Here is a 14,386-nt window from a genome sequence, read left to right as displayed (position 1 = left end):
AAATAAGAGAAAAGAAAGAGTTGTATTCCCAGCATCATTCATACACCCTGTCCTTTTAGAACTAATCTTCCTGATTCTCAGATCCAAACCTTCCTCTCTTTCTAGTCATCAGCCTGGGTGTTCCTCACATCTACAACCTGGAGGCTCCAATCTCATTAATTCACCAGATCACCACTGATTTTTAATATTCCACATTGCCCAGGAAGACCTTTCACAAGTGACTCATTTTTGAATACTGATCTGTGTGTGATAAACTTCCTTATGCACATGATATTCCCTGACTATTCATAAAACATCAGGAATCAGCTTGTGAGCAGGTGATGCAAGATAAATCAAATCCATACTTTTTGTCTTCAGGGTACTGTCCACAGCACAGTCACAGCTCCACACACCAGGCACACCCCAGCCAAGCATGGCTAATTACTTCCGCCTCATCTGGGCTCTTTAATCAAGGATATTCCAATTTTCAAATTCCACCATCTCTTCAACACAGAAAGGTAGGTCAACACTCTTGTGACTATAAGAACATGGAGGAAGAAAGACTTGTCAGTTTAAAAGGGTAGAAGGATAATTCATGTAGGGAATTTTCAAAATGAGGAAAACAGTGCGTGTGCCAAATTGTGACAGATAATAAGTATACCAAAACTAGAGGAGGGTAGCATAATGCTTGGGAGCATGAGCTTAGAGTGAGTCTGAAATCAGAGTAGGATTCAAATCCTGATTCCTACTCACTTCCTTCATGACCTTGGGCAAATCACTTCACCTCCATAAGCCTCAGTCTCCTGATAAAAACACATGCCTCTCAATTCCTCTTTTTGGGGATGTAGTGAGGTGCTTAGCATAAATGTGGCATGTAATAACTTTTCAATAAATAATTGGGTATTATTATTAACTCTACTAATTCACTCAAGGCTCAAGGCATAAGCAAGGTGTTCTATAAAATCTTGGAAAATCCTGAAATTAGCCTGACAATTCAATGATGAAGAATATGATATTTTATACATGTGAATTAACTGATTATGAGAACATCTGGAAATAGCACATAAGGAACGATGACACAGGGATTGATGAGTATTAACATCTTCTCGTGGATGTTTACAATACGCCTGTCTTTGTTTCAAGTGTTTTAACTGCCTTCTCTTACTAAACCTTCATGAGAATGTAGATATTTGTGTCCAATATTACATATGAAGTAACTGAGGTTTAAAAACTCATTATCAGAGAAATGCAAATCAAAACCACAATGAGGTACCATTTCACACCAGTCAGAATGGCTACTATCCAAAATTCTACAAGCAATAAATGCTGGAGAGGATGTGGAGAAAAGGGAACCCTCTTACACTGTTGGTGGGAATGCAAACTAGTACAGCCACTATGGAGAACAGTGTGGAGATTTCCTTAAAAAACTGGAAATAGAACTGCCATACAACCCAGCAATCCCACTGCTGGGCATACACACCAAGGAAACCAGAATTGAAAGAGACACGTGTACCCCAATGTTCATCGCAGCACTGTTTATAATAGCCAGGACATGGAAGCAACCTAGATGCCCATCAGCAGATGAATGGATAAGAAAGCTGTGGTACATATACACAATGGAATATTACTCAGCCCTTAAAAAGAATACATTTGAATCAGTTCTAATGAGGTGGATGAAACTGAAGCCTATTGTACAGAGTGAAGTAAGCCAGAAAGAAAAACACCAATACAGTATACTAACACATATATATGGAATTTAGAAAGATGGCAATGATAACTCTGTATGTGAGACAGCAAAAGAGACACAGATGTATAGAACAGTCTTTTGGACTCTGTGGGAGAGGGAGAGGGTGGGATGATTAGGGAGAATGGCATTGAAACATGTATAATATCATATATGAAACGAATTGCCAGTCCAAGTTCAATGCATGATACTGGTTGCTTGGGGCTGGTGCACTGGGACGACCCAGAGGGATGGTACAGGGGAGGTGGGGGGTTCAGGATGGGGAACATGTGTACACCCGTGGTGGATTCATGTTGATGTATGGCAAAACCAATACAATATTGTAAAGTAATTAACCTCCAATTAAAATAAATAAATGTATATTTTTTAAAAATAAATTAAATAAATTAGATTTTCTCAAATAAACACAAATTTATAAAAAAAAAATAAAAACTGTTTAGTAGCTTACAACTAAAGTGTAAGTATCTATTTGTTCAATGAAGTAAGATATTAATGCATCAATGTACTATGCCAACAGAGAAGGAAATAGCAACCCACTCCAATATTCTTGCCTGGAGAACCCTATGGATGGAGGAGCCTGACAGACTATAGTCTACAGTGCCTCAAAGAGTCATACACTACTGAAGCGACTGAGCATGCACACACAGTATACCAATGTATGTTCAAAATGTGTGAGAGTGTGCTGCCTCTAAAAAAAAATTATTTTAAACACTTTGTTGATACAGTATGTTCACTGTAGAGATTTTTATGGTAACCAAGCATCTATAACTAACCAATATCTAAAAATGATTGAAATTCTTATGGAATGTGTCTATAGAAAAGGCAGGGGTGAATATGCTGACTCTAAGAAGTTGACATAAAACACTTTTTTAAAACACTCTGCAGATGTAGAGTTTTTTCTTAATATTATTTTACATATTCTGTTTGTTGATCTGTCACCCAAACTACAACATGAATGGCACAAAAGGCAAATATTTCTCAGTTGAATTGCTATGTTCCCAGTAGGGAAACAGTGCTTTCCCCAGCTTGGGATCTAAGGAACTTGAATCAGAGAAGTCCACCTCTGATGACTTCTAAAGGAAAGCTCTTATTCTGTCCCTCCAACTTTTAACATAAAGCACTTATGATGCCCATGGGTTTGGGAAGGGAGGTCCACATCAAGAACCATGAGAGTGGCATTGCCTGAATAGCTGGTAATGATGACCAAATAGAGGAAACAAAGACTTATCATGATTTGGGCTATGGAATGGTAGCATGTGAAATAACAGAATGTCTTGTATTTAACCAGACCCAAGCCAATGGAAAGACTCAACCAAACCAGCAGTGTCTCTGAGTTCATCCTCCTGGGACTCTCCTCCCGACCTCAGGACCAGAAGCCACTCTTCATCCTCTTCCTCATCATATATCTGGTCACCATAACAGGGAACCTGCTCATCATCCTGGCCATCCACTCTGACCCCCAACTGCATACCCCCATGTATTTCTTCTTGAGTGTCCTGTCTTTCACCGACATTTGCTTCACAACAACCATTGTCCCCAGGATGCTGGTGAACTTCCTGTCACATAAGACCATCTCCTATGCTGGGTGTCTGTCCCAGATGTATTTTACATATGCTCTGGGCAACACTGACAGCTGCCTTCTGGCAGTCATGGCCTATGACCGCTATGTGGCCATCTGTGACCCCTTCCACTATGTCACCATCATGGGCCACCGCCGCTGTGTCCTGCTGGTGACCTTCTCCTGCTCATTGCCTCACTTCCACTCACTCCTACATGTACTTCTGCTGAATCAGCTCATCTTCTGTGACTCTAATGTTATCCATCATTTTCTCTGTGACATCAGCCCTCTGATGAAATTGTCCTGCTCCCCCACATTAATCAATGAAATTGTGATAATGACAGAAGGACCTGTTCTTTTGGTGACCCCCTTTCTATTCATTACTTTCTCTTATATACGGATCCTCATTGCAATTCTCAAAATTCCCTCAACTTCTGGGAAACACAAAGCCTTCTCCACGTGTGGTTCGCACCTCACTGTGGTAACACTGTTTTATGGAAGCATCTTCTATGTCTATTTACAGCCTGTGTCCACCTACACTGTCAGGGACCACATGGCAACAATTGTCTACACAGTTCTGTCCTCCATGCTCAATCCTTTTATCTACAGCCTAAGAAACAAAGACCTGAAACAGGGTCTGAGGAAGCTGGTGGGCAGGAGGAAACTTCAGGCAGCACCCCCTTGATGAACACACAAGGGAATCTTCCCCATTTGAATCTGGTTTCTACTGGCTTTTGGTGATCAAGCAAGCTCTTGGAGGTTAACATTTTTAACCCATGTGAGAATAGGAATTGTGGTCAATTATATCCATTGATGAAGACCCATCAATTGGCTCTGCCTCAGCATAAATCATGATACACCCCCTCACCATTTCTCCTCTTTTCTATGAAGATTCATCAAATTGCATCTTAGAAATATTGCTTTGAGATAAGCCTTTTCTCACAGATATTTCCTGGACTGATTTCTGTCTTTTATCAAGAATTATCCTCCAAAATTCTTCAATTTCAGTAAATTGCTAAAACTAATTATTTAATTTATAGCTGCTGATTGTCTTTGAAAATGTTTGAAAGAGGAGATAATGAATGGAGAAAAGGAAAAGGAGAAGATGGAGTATATTTTACTTAATTATCTCAATATCAGGATTTTTTATAACACCTTAATTTTCTCTTCCAACACTTTTTCTTGGCTTATTAAGTTTTCACTTTTACTATTCTCTTATCTTTCTCCTGATTTACTGTATTTCTATGGTTTTATATCTTTTCAGTTTCTTATTTTTTTTTAGCACACAACTGCCAAATGCTAATGGCCAGAAAGAGAATCATGAATGATAACATAAAATTATCCATTGTGTAGTATGGATATTGAAACATTTCTTACTTCTGTCTATCCTTAAACCTACATGTTTAAAATATATGATTTAAACTGTATTCTAGAAACTCCAACTCTTGAGTCCGACTTGAAGGTATATTACTAATATCATAAGTGTCTATTGATTCCAGACAATTTATTTTAGTCAATCAATTTTATAACAAGTAAAAATTTGGGAAAAACCTAAAATCCTATCAGTAAGGACTGGAGAAACTAATTGTGATTAATTATCAAATATAACAATATGCAGCAGGAAGAAAATATCAAGCAGATCTCTGTTATTTTCTTGAAATGTCATTAAATAGAAATCTTAAGTAGACCTGAGTATGAAAGTATGAATTGATTTTAGTTTTCAAAATAATATGTTATATATCTATATAGTCACTGAAATAAGAATGGAAGTGTAAGGCTAGGGAGGGACACAGAGGGAGAGAAATTGCACTTCTTTGTACACATTCATCTGAATTTGTATAAATAAATATTGATAGCTCATGGAATTGAAATCTATTAGTAAATCAAATGACCAATGCCAATGGTGAAAGACTGTTTGTAAAATACCAGCTGAAGAGAAACTTTTTAGGTGCTTGCAAATATGAAAAACATCATTGTTTGGCTCTTGAATCATAATTTGATAGGATACAGCATTCTAAGTATCGAAACTTCCGGAACATTAAGGACATATCTAATTGTTCTACATGAAGTGTTTTCAGTGAGAATCAAGAGGTCATGCTAATGTGATTGCCTCCCTTTTGTTGTTGTTCAGTCACTGAGTCATGTCCAACTCTTGGCGACACCATGGACTGCAGCACGTGCCAGGCTCCTCTGGCCTCCACTATTTCCTGGAGTTTGTTCAAATTCATGTCCCTTGAGTCGATGAGGCTATCTAACCATCTCATCTTCTGTCACTCCCTTCTCCTTTTCCCTTCAATCTTTCCCAGCATTAGGGTTTTTTCCAATGAGTCAGCTCTTTGCATCAGGTGGCCAAAGTTTTGGAGCTTCAGCTTCAGCAATCCTTTCAATGAATATTCAGTGTTGATTTCCTTTAGGATTTACTGCTTTGATCTCCTTGCCATCCAAGGGACTCTGAAGAGTCTTCTCCAGCACCACAACTTGAAAGCATCAATTCTTTGGCACTCAGCCTTCTTTATGGTCCAGTTCTCACATTCACACCTGCCTACTGGAAAAACCATAGCTTTGACTATACAGACCTGTGTCAACAAAGTTACATCTCTGTTTTTTAATAGGCTGTCTAGGTTTGTTGTAACTTTCCTTCCAAAGAGCAAGCATCTTTTAATTTCATGCCTGGAGTTATCATCCTTAGTGATTTTGGAATCCAGGAAAATAAAGTCCATCACTGCTTCCACTTTTTCCCCTCCTATTTGCCATGAGATGGGACCAGATGCCAAGATCTTAGCTTTTTGAATGTTGAGTTTCAAGCCAGCTTTTTCACTCTCCTCTTTCACCTTTATCAAGAGGCTCTTTAGTTCCTCTTCACTTTCTGCCATTAGAGTGGTATTATCTGCATAGCTGAGGTTGTTGACATTTCTCCTGCCAACCTTGATTCCAGCTTGTGATTTATTCAGCCTGGCATTTCGTATGATGGGCTCTGCATGTAAGTTAAATAAGCAGGGTGACAGTATAAAGCTTTGACATACTCCTTTCCCAGTTTGAAACCAGTCTACTGTTCCATGTCTGGTTCTAACTGTTGCTTCTTGACCTGCTTTCAAATTTCTCAGGAGACAGATAAGGTGGCCTGGTATCCCCATCTCTTTAATAATTTTTTGAGTCATACAAAACCCTTTGCAAAGACAAGGCTGTGATCCATGAAGGGGAATATGGGAGAAGGGAATTTTTAAAAGGGCAATTGTGGGGTTATATGAAATCATGTATGTGAAACTTTTGAAAATTGTCAAGCACCATAGAATTGAAAGACTCTTTCATTGAATAAACAAAAGAAAACTAAATAAAACAATTTTCCCCTAAGAAAAAGAAAATAGAGAAAGACAAATACTGTTTGATATCACTTACATGTAGAATGTAGAAATAAAAGAAACTATTGAAAATAGCAAAAAAAAAAAAAAATGCCAACATAGAGAACAAACTCTAGGTTAACAGTGAGGCAGAGCAAATAGGGATAGAGGTTTAAGAGGTACAAACCATCATATATAAAACAATGACCTATTTATACAAGCATGTATTGTTCAGCACAGATAATATACCCAATAGTTTATAATAACTATAAATGGAATACAATCTTTAAAAATGAGAATCACTATGTTGTACACTTTGAACTTAACACATTGCACATCAAGTGTACCTCAGTTTTTAAATTTCTTTTAAAGAAAGACAGTTGCTGAGAGGACAAATTCAAAAGTTCCCACCAATAGTACATAGAACTCTACTCAGCACACTGTAATGGCCTATACAGGAAAAGAATCTAAACCAGAGTGGATATATGTATATGCATAACTGATTCATTCTGCTTACATCTAACTAATGAAATATTGTAAATCAAATATACTCTAATAAAAAAATTTTTTTAAAGGAAAATAAGAAAATTTACCAGGCTGTGCAAGGAAAAAATGTTCTCATCAAAACAAATAAGTTGTAGCTCTGTGAGGTTATGGATGTGTTAACTAACATTATTGTGGTAATTACTGTGCTTAATAAATACGTCTCAAACAACTGTGTTGTACACCTTTAACTTACACAATGCTATGTGTAAATCATCTCAATAAAGCTGGAAAATAATAATTAAATATTTGTTGGATGAATGAATGGAAACAAGAGAAAGATGAAGGCCACATGAAGAGTAAGTGCAGGAGGCAGGACTCAAACCCAGGGGTTTCTGCCTCAGTAGTATTTACTCTTGGTAAGTAGGTTAAACTTTCTACACTCAACTCAAAGGTAAGGAAGAAGACGCAGATGTTTTGTGTGAGACAGTGGTTTACCCTGAGGGCAGTAGCAGAATGTGTTGTTTTTCCTATATTTGTGGATGATTTTTAACAAAATACACAATATTATCTATATAAAGCTCAAAAGAAAATGTTATTTCTGGTTTTAGTGCCAGAAAGAAATGCTATCCTGCTTTTTCAGATGAAGAAACTGAGGCTCATAGAGGCAAAGTCTCTTGTTGAAAGCAACCCCTAAATGAGTAGGCCAGCATTCTAGTAAGTATCTCCTCTCCCTCAATGCAACTTCAAATAACTGATTTGAGCCTAAACTCTTAAATACATACATGTTTTTCAAAGCCCCTTTGCTAAATATGACAACATTTGCCTGACCCTGTGATTTTAAACATATGTAAATTCACATTAGCCTAATCCCTCACTTAAAAAAAAATCTAATCCACATGCCTCCCCAGATACTGGAAAGCACATACACACCACTGATCTCCACCAACTGACCCCCTTAAAATTGGAAAACTCTGCATATTCATTTATGTATGATCTGTCTGGTTCTAGAGTACACCTTGGTCCACACCTATTTTCAATAAAATGAAAATATTCACCCACATGAATATTTTTCTACCCTTGATAAAATACAGTTGAAGCCTGACCTTGAGACAGTGCACTGAGGCTCATTAGCTCTGAGATTAGTCCCAACAGCTAAACAGGAAGCCTGAGGGGTCCCCTGTCCCCTTGAAGTCAGCTGGGCTAGCTCTGATTCCCTTTGTGCTTTCTCTGCCTACAGAGATCCCAGGATGAAATCCCCTGAGAAGTCATCACACCACAACTTCCTCAACCTAACAAGCACCCCAGAGACTAGCAGAGCATACTCCAAACTCATGAGAAGCTGGCTAGGCTTCCACAATCAGGAGAGTCCTCTTACTTGAGTCAGAGCATCTCCCATTCCATGGGAGATACACGAGGAAGCTGAACTTTGGCTGAGAAGCAAACTATGACCTGATGAACAGACATGGTGCAGATCAGCTTCTGGAGAGGTTGGGAATGAAAGAAAAGCATCTGGACATGCAGGTGAGCTTCAGGAAACTGGCCACCCACTGGGCTACTCTAACCCAGCTTAGTACCTTACTCTTTTCTCTTTGGATACTTTCAAATATTTTATGGATTGAGAAGTCATAGAGTCCAAGTAGAACTTCCATGTGGCATTTGGTTTTAAGTCCATCCAGTTGGACTTCTAGGCTACCTATAACATAAGTTTTGGTGAAAGCAAAGTGCTTCAGCAGAAAAGAAGAGGGAAAAAACAAAAACAAAAAACTGTTGTATTCCTATTCTGATCCACTCACACTGTGCTTTTAGAACTATTCTCACAGGTTCTCAGATCCAAAACCTTCCTCCTGTTTTCTAGCCTGGGTGTTCTTCACATCTATGACCTGGAGCATCCAATTTAAATAATTCACCAAATTGCCACTAATTTTTGTATTCCACATTTCCCCAGGCAGCCCTTTCACAAATGACTCACCTTTGAATCTTGATTTGTGTGTGATAAACTTCTTTTCAGACATGGTGTCTCCCTTGTTATCCTTAAAATGTCAAGAACCAGCTTGTGAGCAGGAGATGCAGGACAAATCAAACCCCATTTTTTGTCTTCAGGGTACTGTCACTGCATGGCCACAACTCCACACTCCAGACACACCCCAATTATAAAAGCCCATGATTTTGGTCAGTTAATCATGAATATTCAAATACTCAAATTCTACCATTTCAGCAACAAAGATAACTAGATCACCTCTCTTGCAACTACAAGGATAGATTCAGAACATGGGAGAAGAAAGCTTGTCGATAAAGAGCAATAGAGAGGTATTTCATGTTAGGAAATTGTCAAAATGAGGAAAATAGTGCATGATTGATTGTTGGTGACTGTGACAGATGATAAATATACCAAACCTAGGGGAGGGGTAGCGTAATGCTTGAAAGCATGAGCTTAAAGTGAGTCAGAAATCTGAATGTGTCCAAATCCTGATTGCGATTCAATTCCTTAGTGACCTTGAGCAAATTGCTTCACCTCTATAAGCCTCATTCTCCCATTTAATAACACGTGCTTTCCAATTTCTTATTATGGAATTTAGTGAGGTGAATGGAATAAGCTTGACATGTCATACATTTTCAACAAATATTGGTTTATTCTAATTAACTTTAATTACTGATCCACTCAAAGCTCAATGCACTGAAACAAAACAAATATTTCTTCCATTGCTGTTGTTCAGTCACTAAGTCATGTCTCATTCTTTGCAATCCCATGGACTATAGCACATCAGGCTTTCCTGTCCATCACTGTCTCCCTGAGTTTGCTCAAACTCATGTCCATTGAGTCAGTGATGCCATCCAACCATCTCATCCTCTGTCACCCCCTTCTCATCCTGCCCTCAATCTGTCCAAGCATCAGGGTCTTTTCCTTTCTTCCATAAAATCTTACAAAATCATAAAATTAGCCTGAAAATTTGGCAGTGCAGGATGTGATATTTTACACAGGTGAATGAGTTGATTTTGAGACCTTCTAGAAATAGAAGATGAGGGAGGGTGACATGGGGATTGATGAGTATCAGCAGCTTCTCCTGAGTGTTCATAATATGTTTGTCTTGAGGTGTTTGAAATGTGCTATCTCCCTAACCCCTCATGAGAATGTGGATGCTTTTGCTCAATATCACACATGAAGTAACTGAGGTTTAAAAATGTTTGGGGTAACTTAAAACTAAAGTGTAAGCACTTACTTATTTTTTCTATTAATTAATATGATAATACATCAATGTACTTTTATACCAATGTGCATTCAAAATGTCTGAAAGGATATGGTGCCTCTAAAGAAATTATTTTAAACACTTTGATGATATGTGTGTTTCATGTCATATATAATATGAAAGTATATATGTTGAGATTTTTACTGTAGCTAAGAATGTATAAATACCCAAACATCTCAAAATGTATCAAAATCCCTAAGGGATATGTCTATTCACAAGATATAGGGGGATACACTGACTCTGAAATCTTGATTTAAAGCACTTTGTTAGAGTACTTTGTAGATGCACAATCCCTCATTATAGAACTTTTGCAGTAGTAAGAAACAGAGGCTATTTTAATGTCCATTGCTAGGTCACTAGATACAACAACAAAAAAACATGTATGTAGACATGTTTCTCACAGATATTTTTGGATAAACATATGAAAGAGGAATTTTAAGGGAAAAACTGAAGAGTCAAAAATGGATGTCCATACTATACAAATGTGATTTACAACAGGAGTTTAAAAAAAGGAAAATGGCTTTACAAAAGAGGGAAGACCTGCATAGACTGATGCTCATATCCCATGAGCTAAGGAGGAAGAGCCTCTCATTCTGTGTGCAGACAAAAGGAAAAATCACTATTGCACTGGATTCAACATTCCTTTGAGATTAGCTCTGTTGGTTATTTTGAAAAATGGTTATTTCCACCCAAGACCTAGTATACCAACTGAATCTGCTTTGATAAGGAATGAGGGTTCTGTGACTTCAATATCTAAAATACCCTCTACTCCCCAGTCACCTCCATCTTCTTGTATTTTGTTAAAAAATGTATCCCTACAATGATATAATATTACCTACTCTGTTGATGATCTGTCTCCCAAACTACAAAATGAACAACTCAAAAGAAACATCTGTTTTATTGCTATGTTCCCAAGAAGGAAATAGGAATTTTCCAGAATAGGAATTAAGGAACTAGAATCAAAGAGGTTTGCCTCAATATTTTTTTAAGTAAAACTCTTGTTCTGTCCCTCCAGCTTGCAATATAAGGCTCTTATCAAGCCCATGGATTTGGGAAGGAAGGACTACATCAAGAATGATAAGGGTAACACGCTTTCCCTGCAGAGTGGCTGATGGTGACCAAGTAGAGGGAACAACGACCTGCTGGGTTCTCATGATTTGGGATACAGAATTGAAGCATGTAAAATAATAAACCTTCTTGTATATAACTATTAATAGACCCGAGTCAATGGAAAGACTCAACCAAACCAGCAGTGTCTCTGAGTTCATCCTCCTGGGACTCTCCTCCCGGCCTGAGGACCAGAAGCCACTCTTCATCCTCTTCCTCATCATGTACCTGGTCACCATAACAGGGAATGTGCTCATCATCCTGGCCATCCGCTCTGACCCCCAGCTGCACACCCCCATGTATTTCTTCTTGAGTTTCCTGTCTTTCACTGACATTTGCTTCACAACAACCATTGTCCCCAGGATGCTGGTGAACTTCCTGTCACATAAGACCATCTCCTATGCTGGATGTCTGACCCAGATGTATTTTATATATGCTCTGGGCAACACTGACAGCTGCCTTCTGGCAGTCATGGCCTATGACCGCTATGTGGCCATCTGTGACCCCTTCCACTATGTCACCATCATGGGCCACCGCCGCTGTGTCCTGCTGGTGGCCATCTCCTGCTCGTTGCCTCATTTCCACTCACTCCTACACACAGTTCTACTGAATCAGCTCACCTTCTGTGACTCTAATATTATCCATAGCTTTCTCTGTGACCTCAGCCCTCTGATAAAATTGTCCTGCTCCCCCACATTTGTCAATGAAATTGTGATACTGATAGAAGGATCTTTTATTTTAGTGACCCCTTTCCTATGCATTACTTTCTCTTATATACAAATCCTCATTGCAGTTCTTAAAATTCCCTCAGCTTCTGGGAAACGCAAAGCCTTCTCCACGTGTGGTTCGCACCTCACTGTGGTAACACTCTTTTATGGCAGCATCTTCTATGTCTATTTACAGCCTGTGTCCACCTACACTGTCAGGGACCACATGGCAACAATTGTTTACACAGTTCTGTCCTCCATGCTCAATCCTTTTATCTACAGCCTAAGAAACAAAGACCTGAAACAGGGTCTGAGGAAGCTGTTGGGCAGGAGGAAACCCCAGGCAGCACCTTCTTGATGTACACACAAAGGAATTGTCCCCATTTGAATCTGGTTTCTACTGGCTCTTGGTGATCAAGCAAGCTCTTGGAGATTAGCATTTTTAACCCATGTGGGGCAAGGTATTGTGAGCATTTACATACTTTGCTGATGGCCTATTAATTGGCTCTGCCTGTGATTAAACCATGATACTCTTCCCTACAAAGAGTCATCACATTGCATCTTTCAAATGCTGCTTTAACCTAATCCTTTTCCCACACTGGGCGGGTGGCTCAGACGATAGAGAATCTGCCTGCAATGCAGGAGACTCAGGTTCAATCCCTAAGTCGGGAAGATCCCCTGGAGAAGGAAATGACAACCCACTCCAGCATTCTTGCCTGGAGAATTCCATGAACAGAGGAGCCTGGCAGGCTACTGTCCATGGGGGTCACAAAGAGTCGGACACAGTGATTAACTTTCCCTTTTCCCACATAGATTTCCTGAACTAGTTTCTCACTTGTATTAAGAATTATCTCCAAAATATTTCAAATTCAATATACTGCTAAAAAAATAAGTTCTCAATTTTTAGCTGTTGACTGTCTTTGAAAATGTTTAAAAGAAGGAGAATGAAAGGAGAGGAGGGAAAGGAGAAGAGGATGGGGGGATGCATTTCAGCTAATTTTCTCATTTGAGGACTTTTATAATCCCTTATTTTTGTCCTCCCAAACTTCTTTTTTAAATACTAAGTTTTCAAGTTTAGAATTCTCTTATCTTTCTATCCTTCCTTCATTATATTGCTGTAGCTTAGTTTCAATTTCTTTTTTTTTAACAGACAATTGAAAATGTTAATGGCCTGAAAGAACAAGAATCAAGAGTGGTGACTATAAAATATCCATTCCATAGTGGGATGTTGAAATCTTTCTTGTCTCCATCTATCCCTAAACTGTATGTTTAAAATATGATTTAAGACTGTATTCTAGAGACTTTAGCACTCAAGTGTCTAACTGAAGGAATATTATCATAAGTGTATATTGAGTACTGAGATTTTATTTAGTCAGTCTCAGTTTATAACAGATAAAAATTGGCAAAAGCCAAAAACTCTGTTAATAGGAAATAAGAAAATTGTGGGGTTTTATGTAAAATGTAACAATATTCAAAAGGCTGAAAAAATGAAACAGATCTCTATTATTTTCTTTTTGTTTGTTTGTTTGTTTGTTTTGAGGTTCTAGAAAAGTATAATTAATCTTTAGTGATAGCAAGCAGAACAGTGGTCCACTGGGGGTGGTTGGGATTGACTGCAAAGAGATACAAAGGAACTATTTGGGGGTAATGGAAATGTATGTCTTGATTGTGGTAGTAATTACATGATGCATACATTTTTCAAAAGTCATCAAACTATAAACTTAAAATGAGCTTATTTCAGTTCAGTTCAGTTCAGTCGTTCAGTCATGTCTGACTCTTTGTGACCCCATGAATCACAGCACGGCAGGCCTCCCTGTCCATCACCAACTCCCGGAGTTCACTCAGACTCACATCCATCGAGTCAGTGATGTCATCCAGCCATCTCATCCTCTGTTGTCCCCTTCTCCTCCTGCCCCCAATCCCTCCCAGCATCAGAGTCTTTTCCAATGAGTCAACTCTTCGCATGAGCTGGCCAAAGTACTGGAGTTTCAGCTTTAGCATCATTCCTTCCAAAGAAATCCCAGGGCTGATCTCCTTCAGAATGGACTGGTTGGATCTCCTTGCAGTCCAAGGGACTCTCAAGAGTCTTCTCCAACACCACAGTTCAAAAGCATCAATTCTTTGGCGCTCAGCCTTCTTCACAGGCCAACTTTCACATCCATACATGACCACAGGAAAAACCATAGCCTTGACTAGACGAACCTTTGTTGGCAAAGTAATGT

General features: G+C 38.7%; 2 protein-coding genes across 2 annotated transcripts; both read left to right on the top strand.

Moving 5' to 3' along the window:
- Positions 1-3,009: 3,009 nt before the first annotated feature.
- On the top strand, positions 3,010-3,966 carry LOC102393274 (olfactory receptor 1L8-like). The gene has a single exon (XM_006057812.4). The coding sequence runs from the start codon at positions 3,022-3,024 to the stop codon at positions 3,964-3,966; it is 945 nt and encodes a 314-aa protein (XP_006057874.4). The 5' UTR covers positions 3,010-3,021.
- Positions 3,967-11,565: 7,599 nt separating this feature from the next.
- LOC102393600 (olfactory receptor 1L8-like) lies at positions 11,566-12,522 on the top strand. The gene has a single exon (XM_006057813.3). It carries the CDS (start codon positions 11,578-11,580, stop codon positions 12,520-12,522), a length of 945 nt encoding a protein of 314 aa, XP_006057875.3. The 5' UTR covers positions 11,566-11,577.
- The last annotated feature ends 1,864 nt before the right edge of the window (positions 12,523-14,386 follow it).

The sequence above is a fragment of the Bubalus bubalis genome, chromosome 12, assembly GCF_019923935.1.
Source record: "Bubalus bubalis isolate 160015118507 breed Murrah chromosome 12, NDDB_SH_1, whole genome shotgun sequence".
In the NCBI taxonomy this organism is placed as follows: domain Eukaryota; kingdom Metazoa; phylum Chordata; class Mammalia; order Artiodactyla; family Bovidae; genus Bubalus; species Bubalus bubalis.
The sequence above is the reverse complement of the archived record's forward strand: the minus strand, read 5'-3'. Positions and strand labels throughout refer to the sequence as shown.

Bases quoted from the DNA above. Each gene is read 5' to 3' on its own strand.
- LOC102393274 (XM_006057812.4), top strand. From the start codon at position 3,022: ATGGAAAGACTCAACCAAACCAGCAGTGTCTCTGAGTTCATCCTCCTG.
- LOC102393600 (XM_006057813.3), top strand. From the start codon at position 11,578: ATGGAAAGACTCAACCAAACCAGCAGTGTCTCTGAGTTCATCCTCCTG.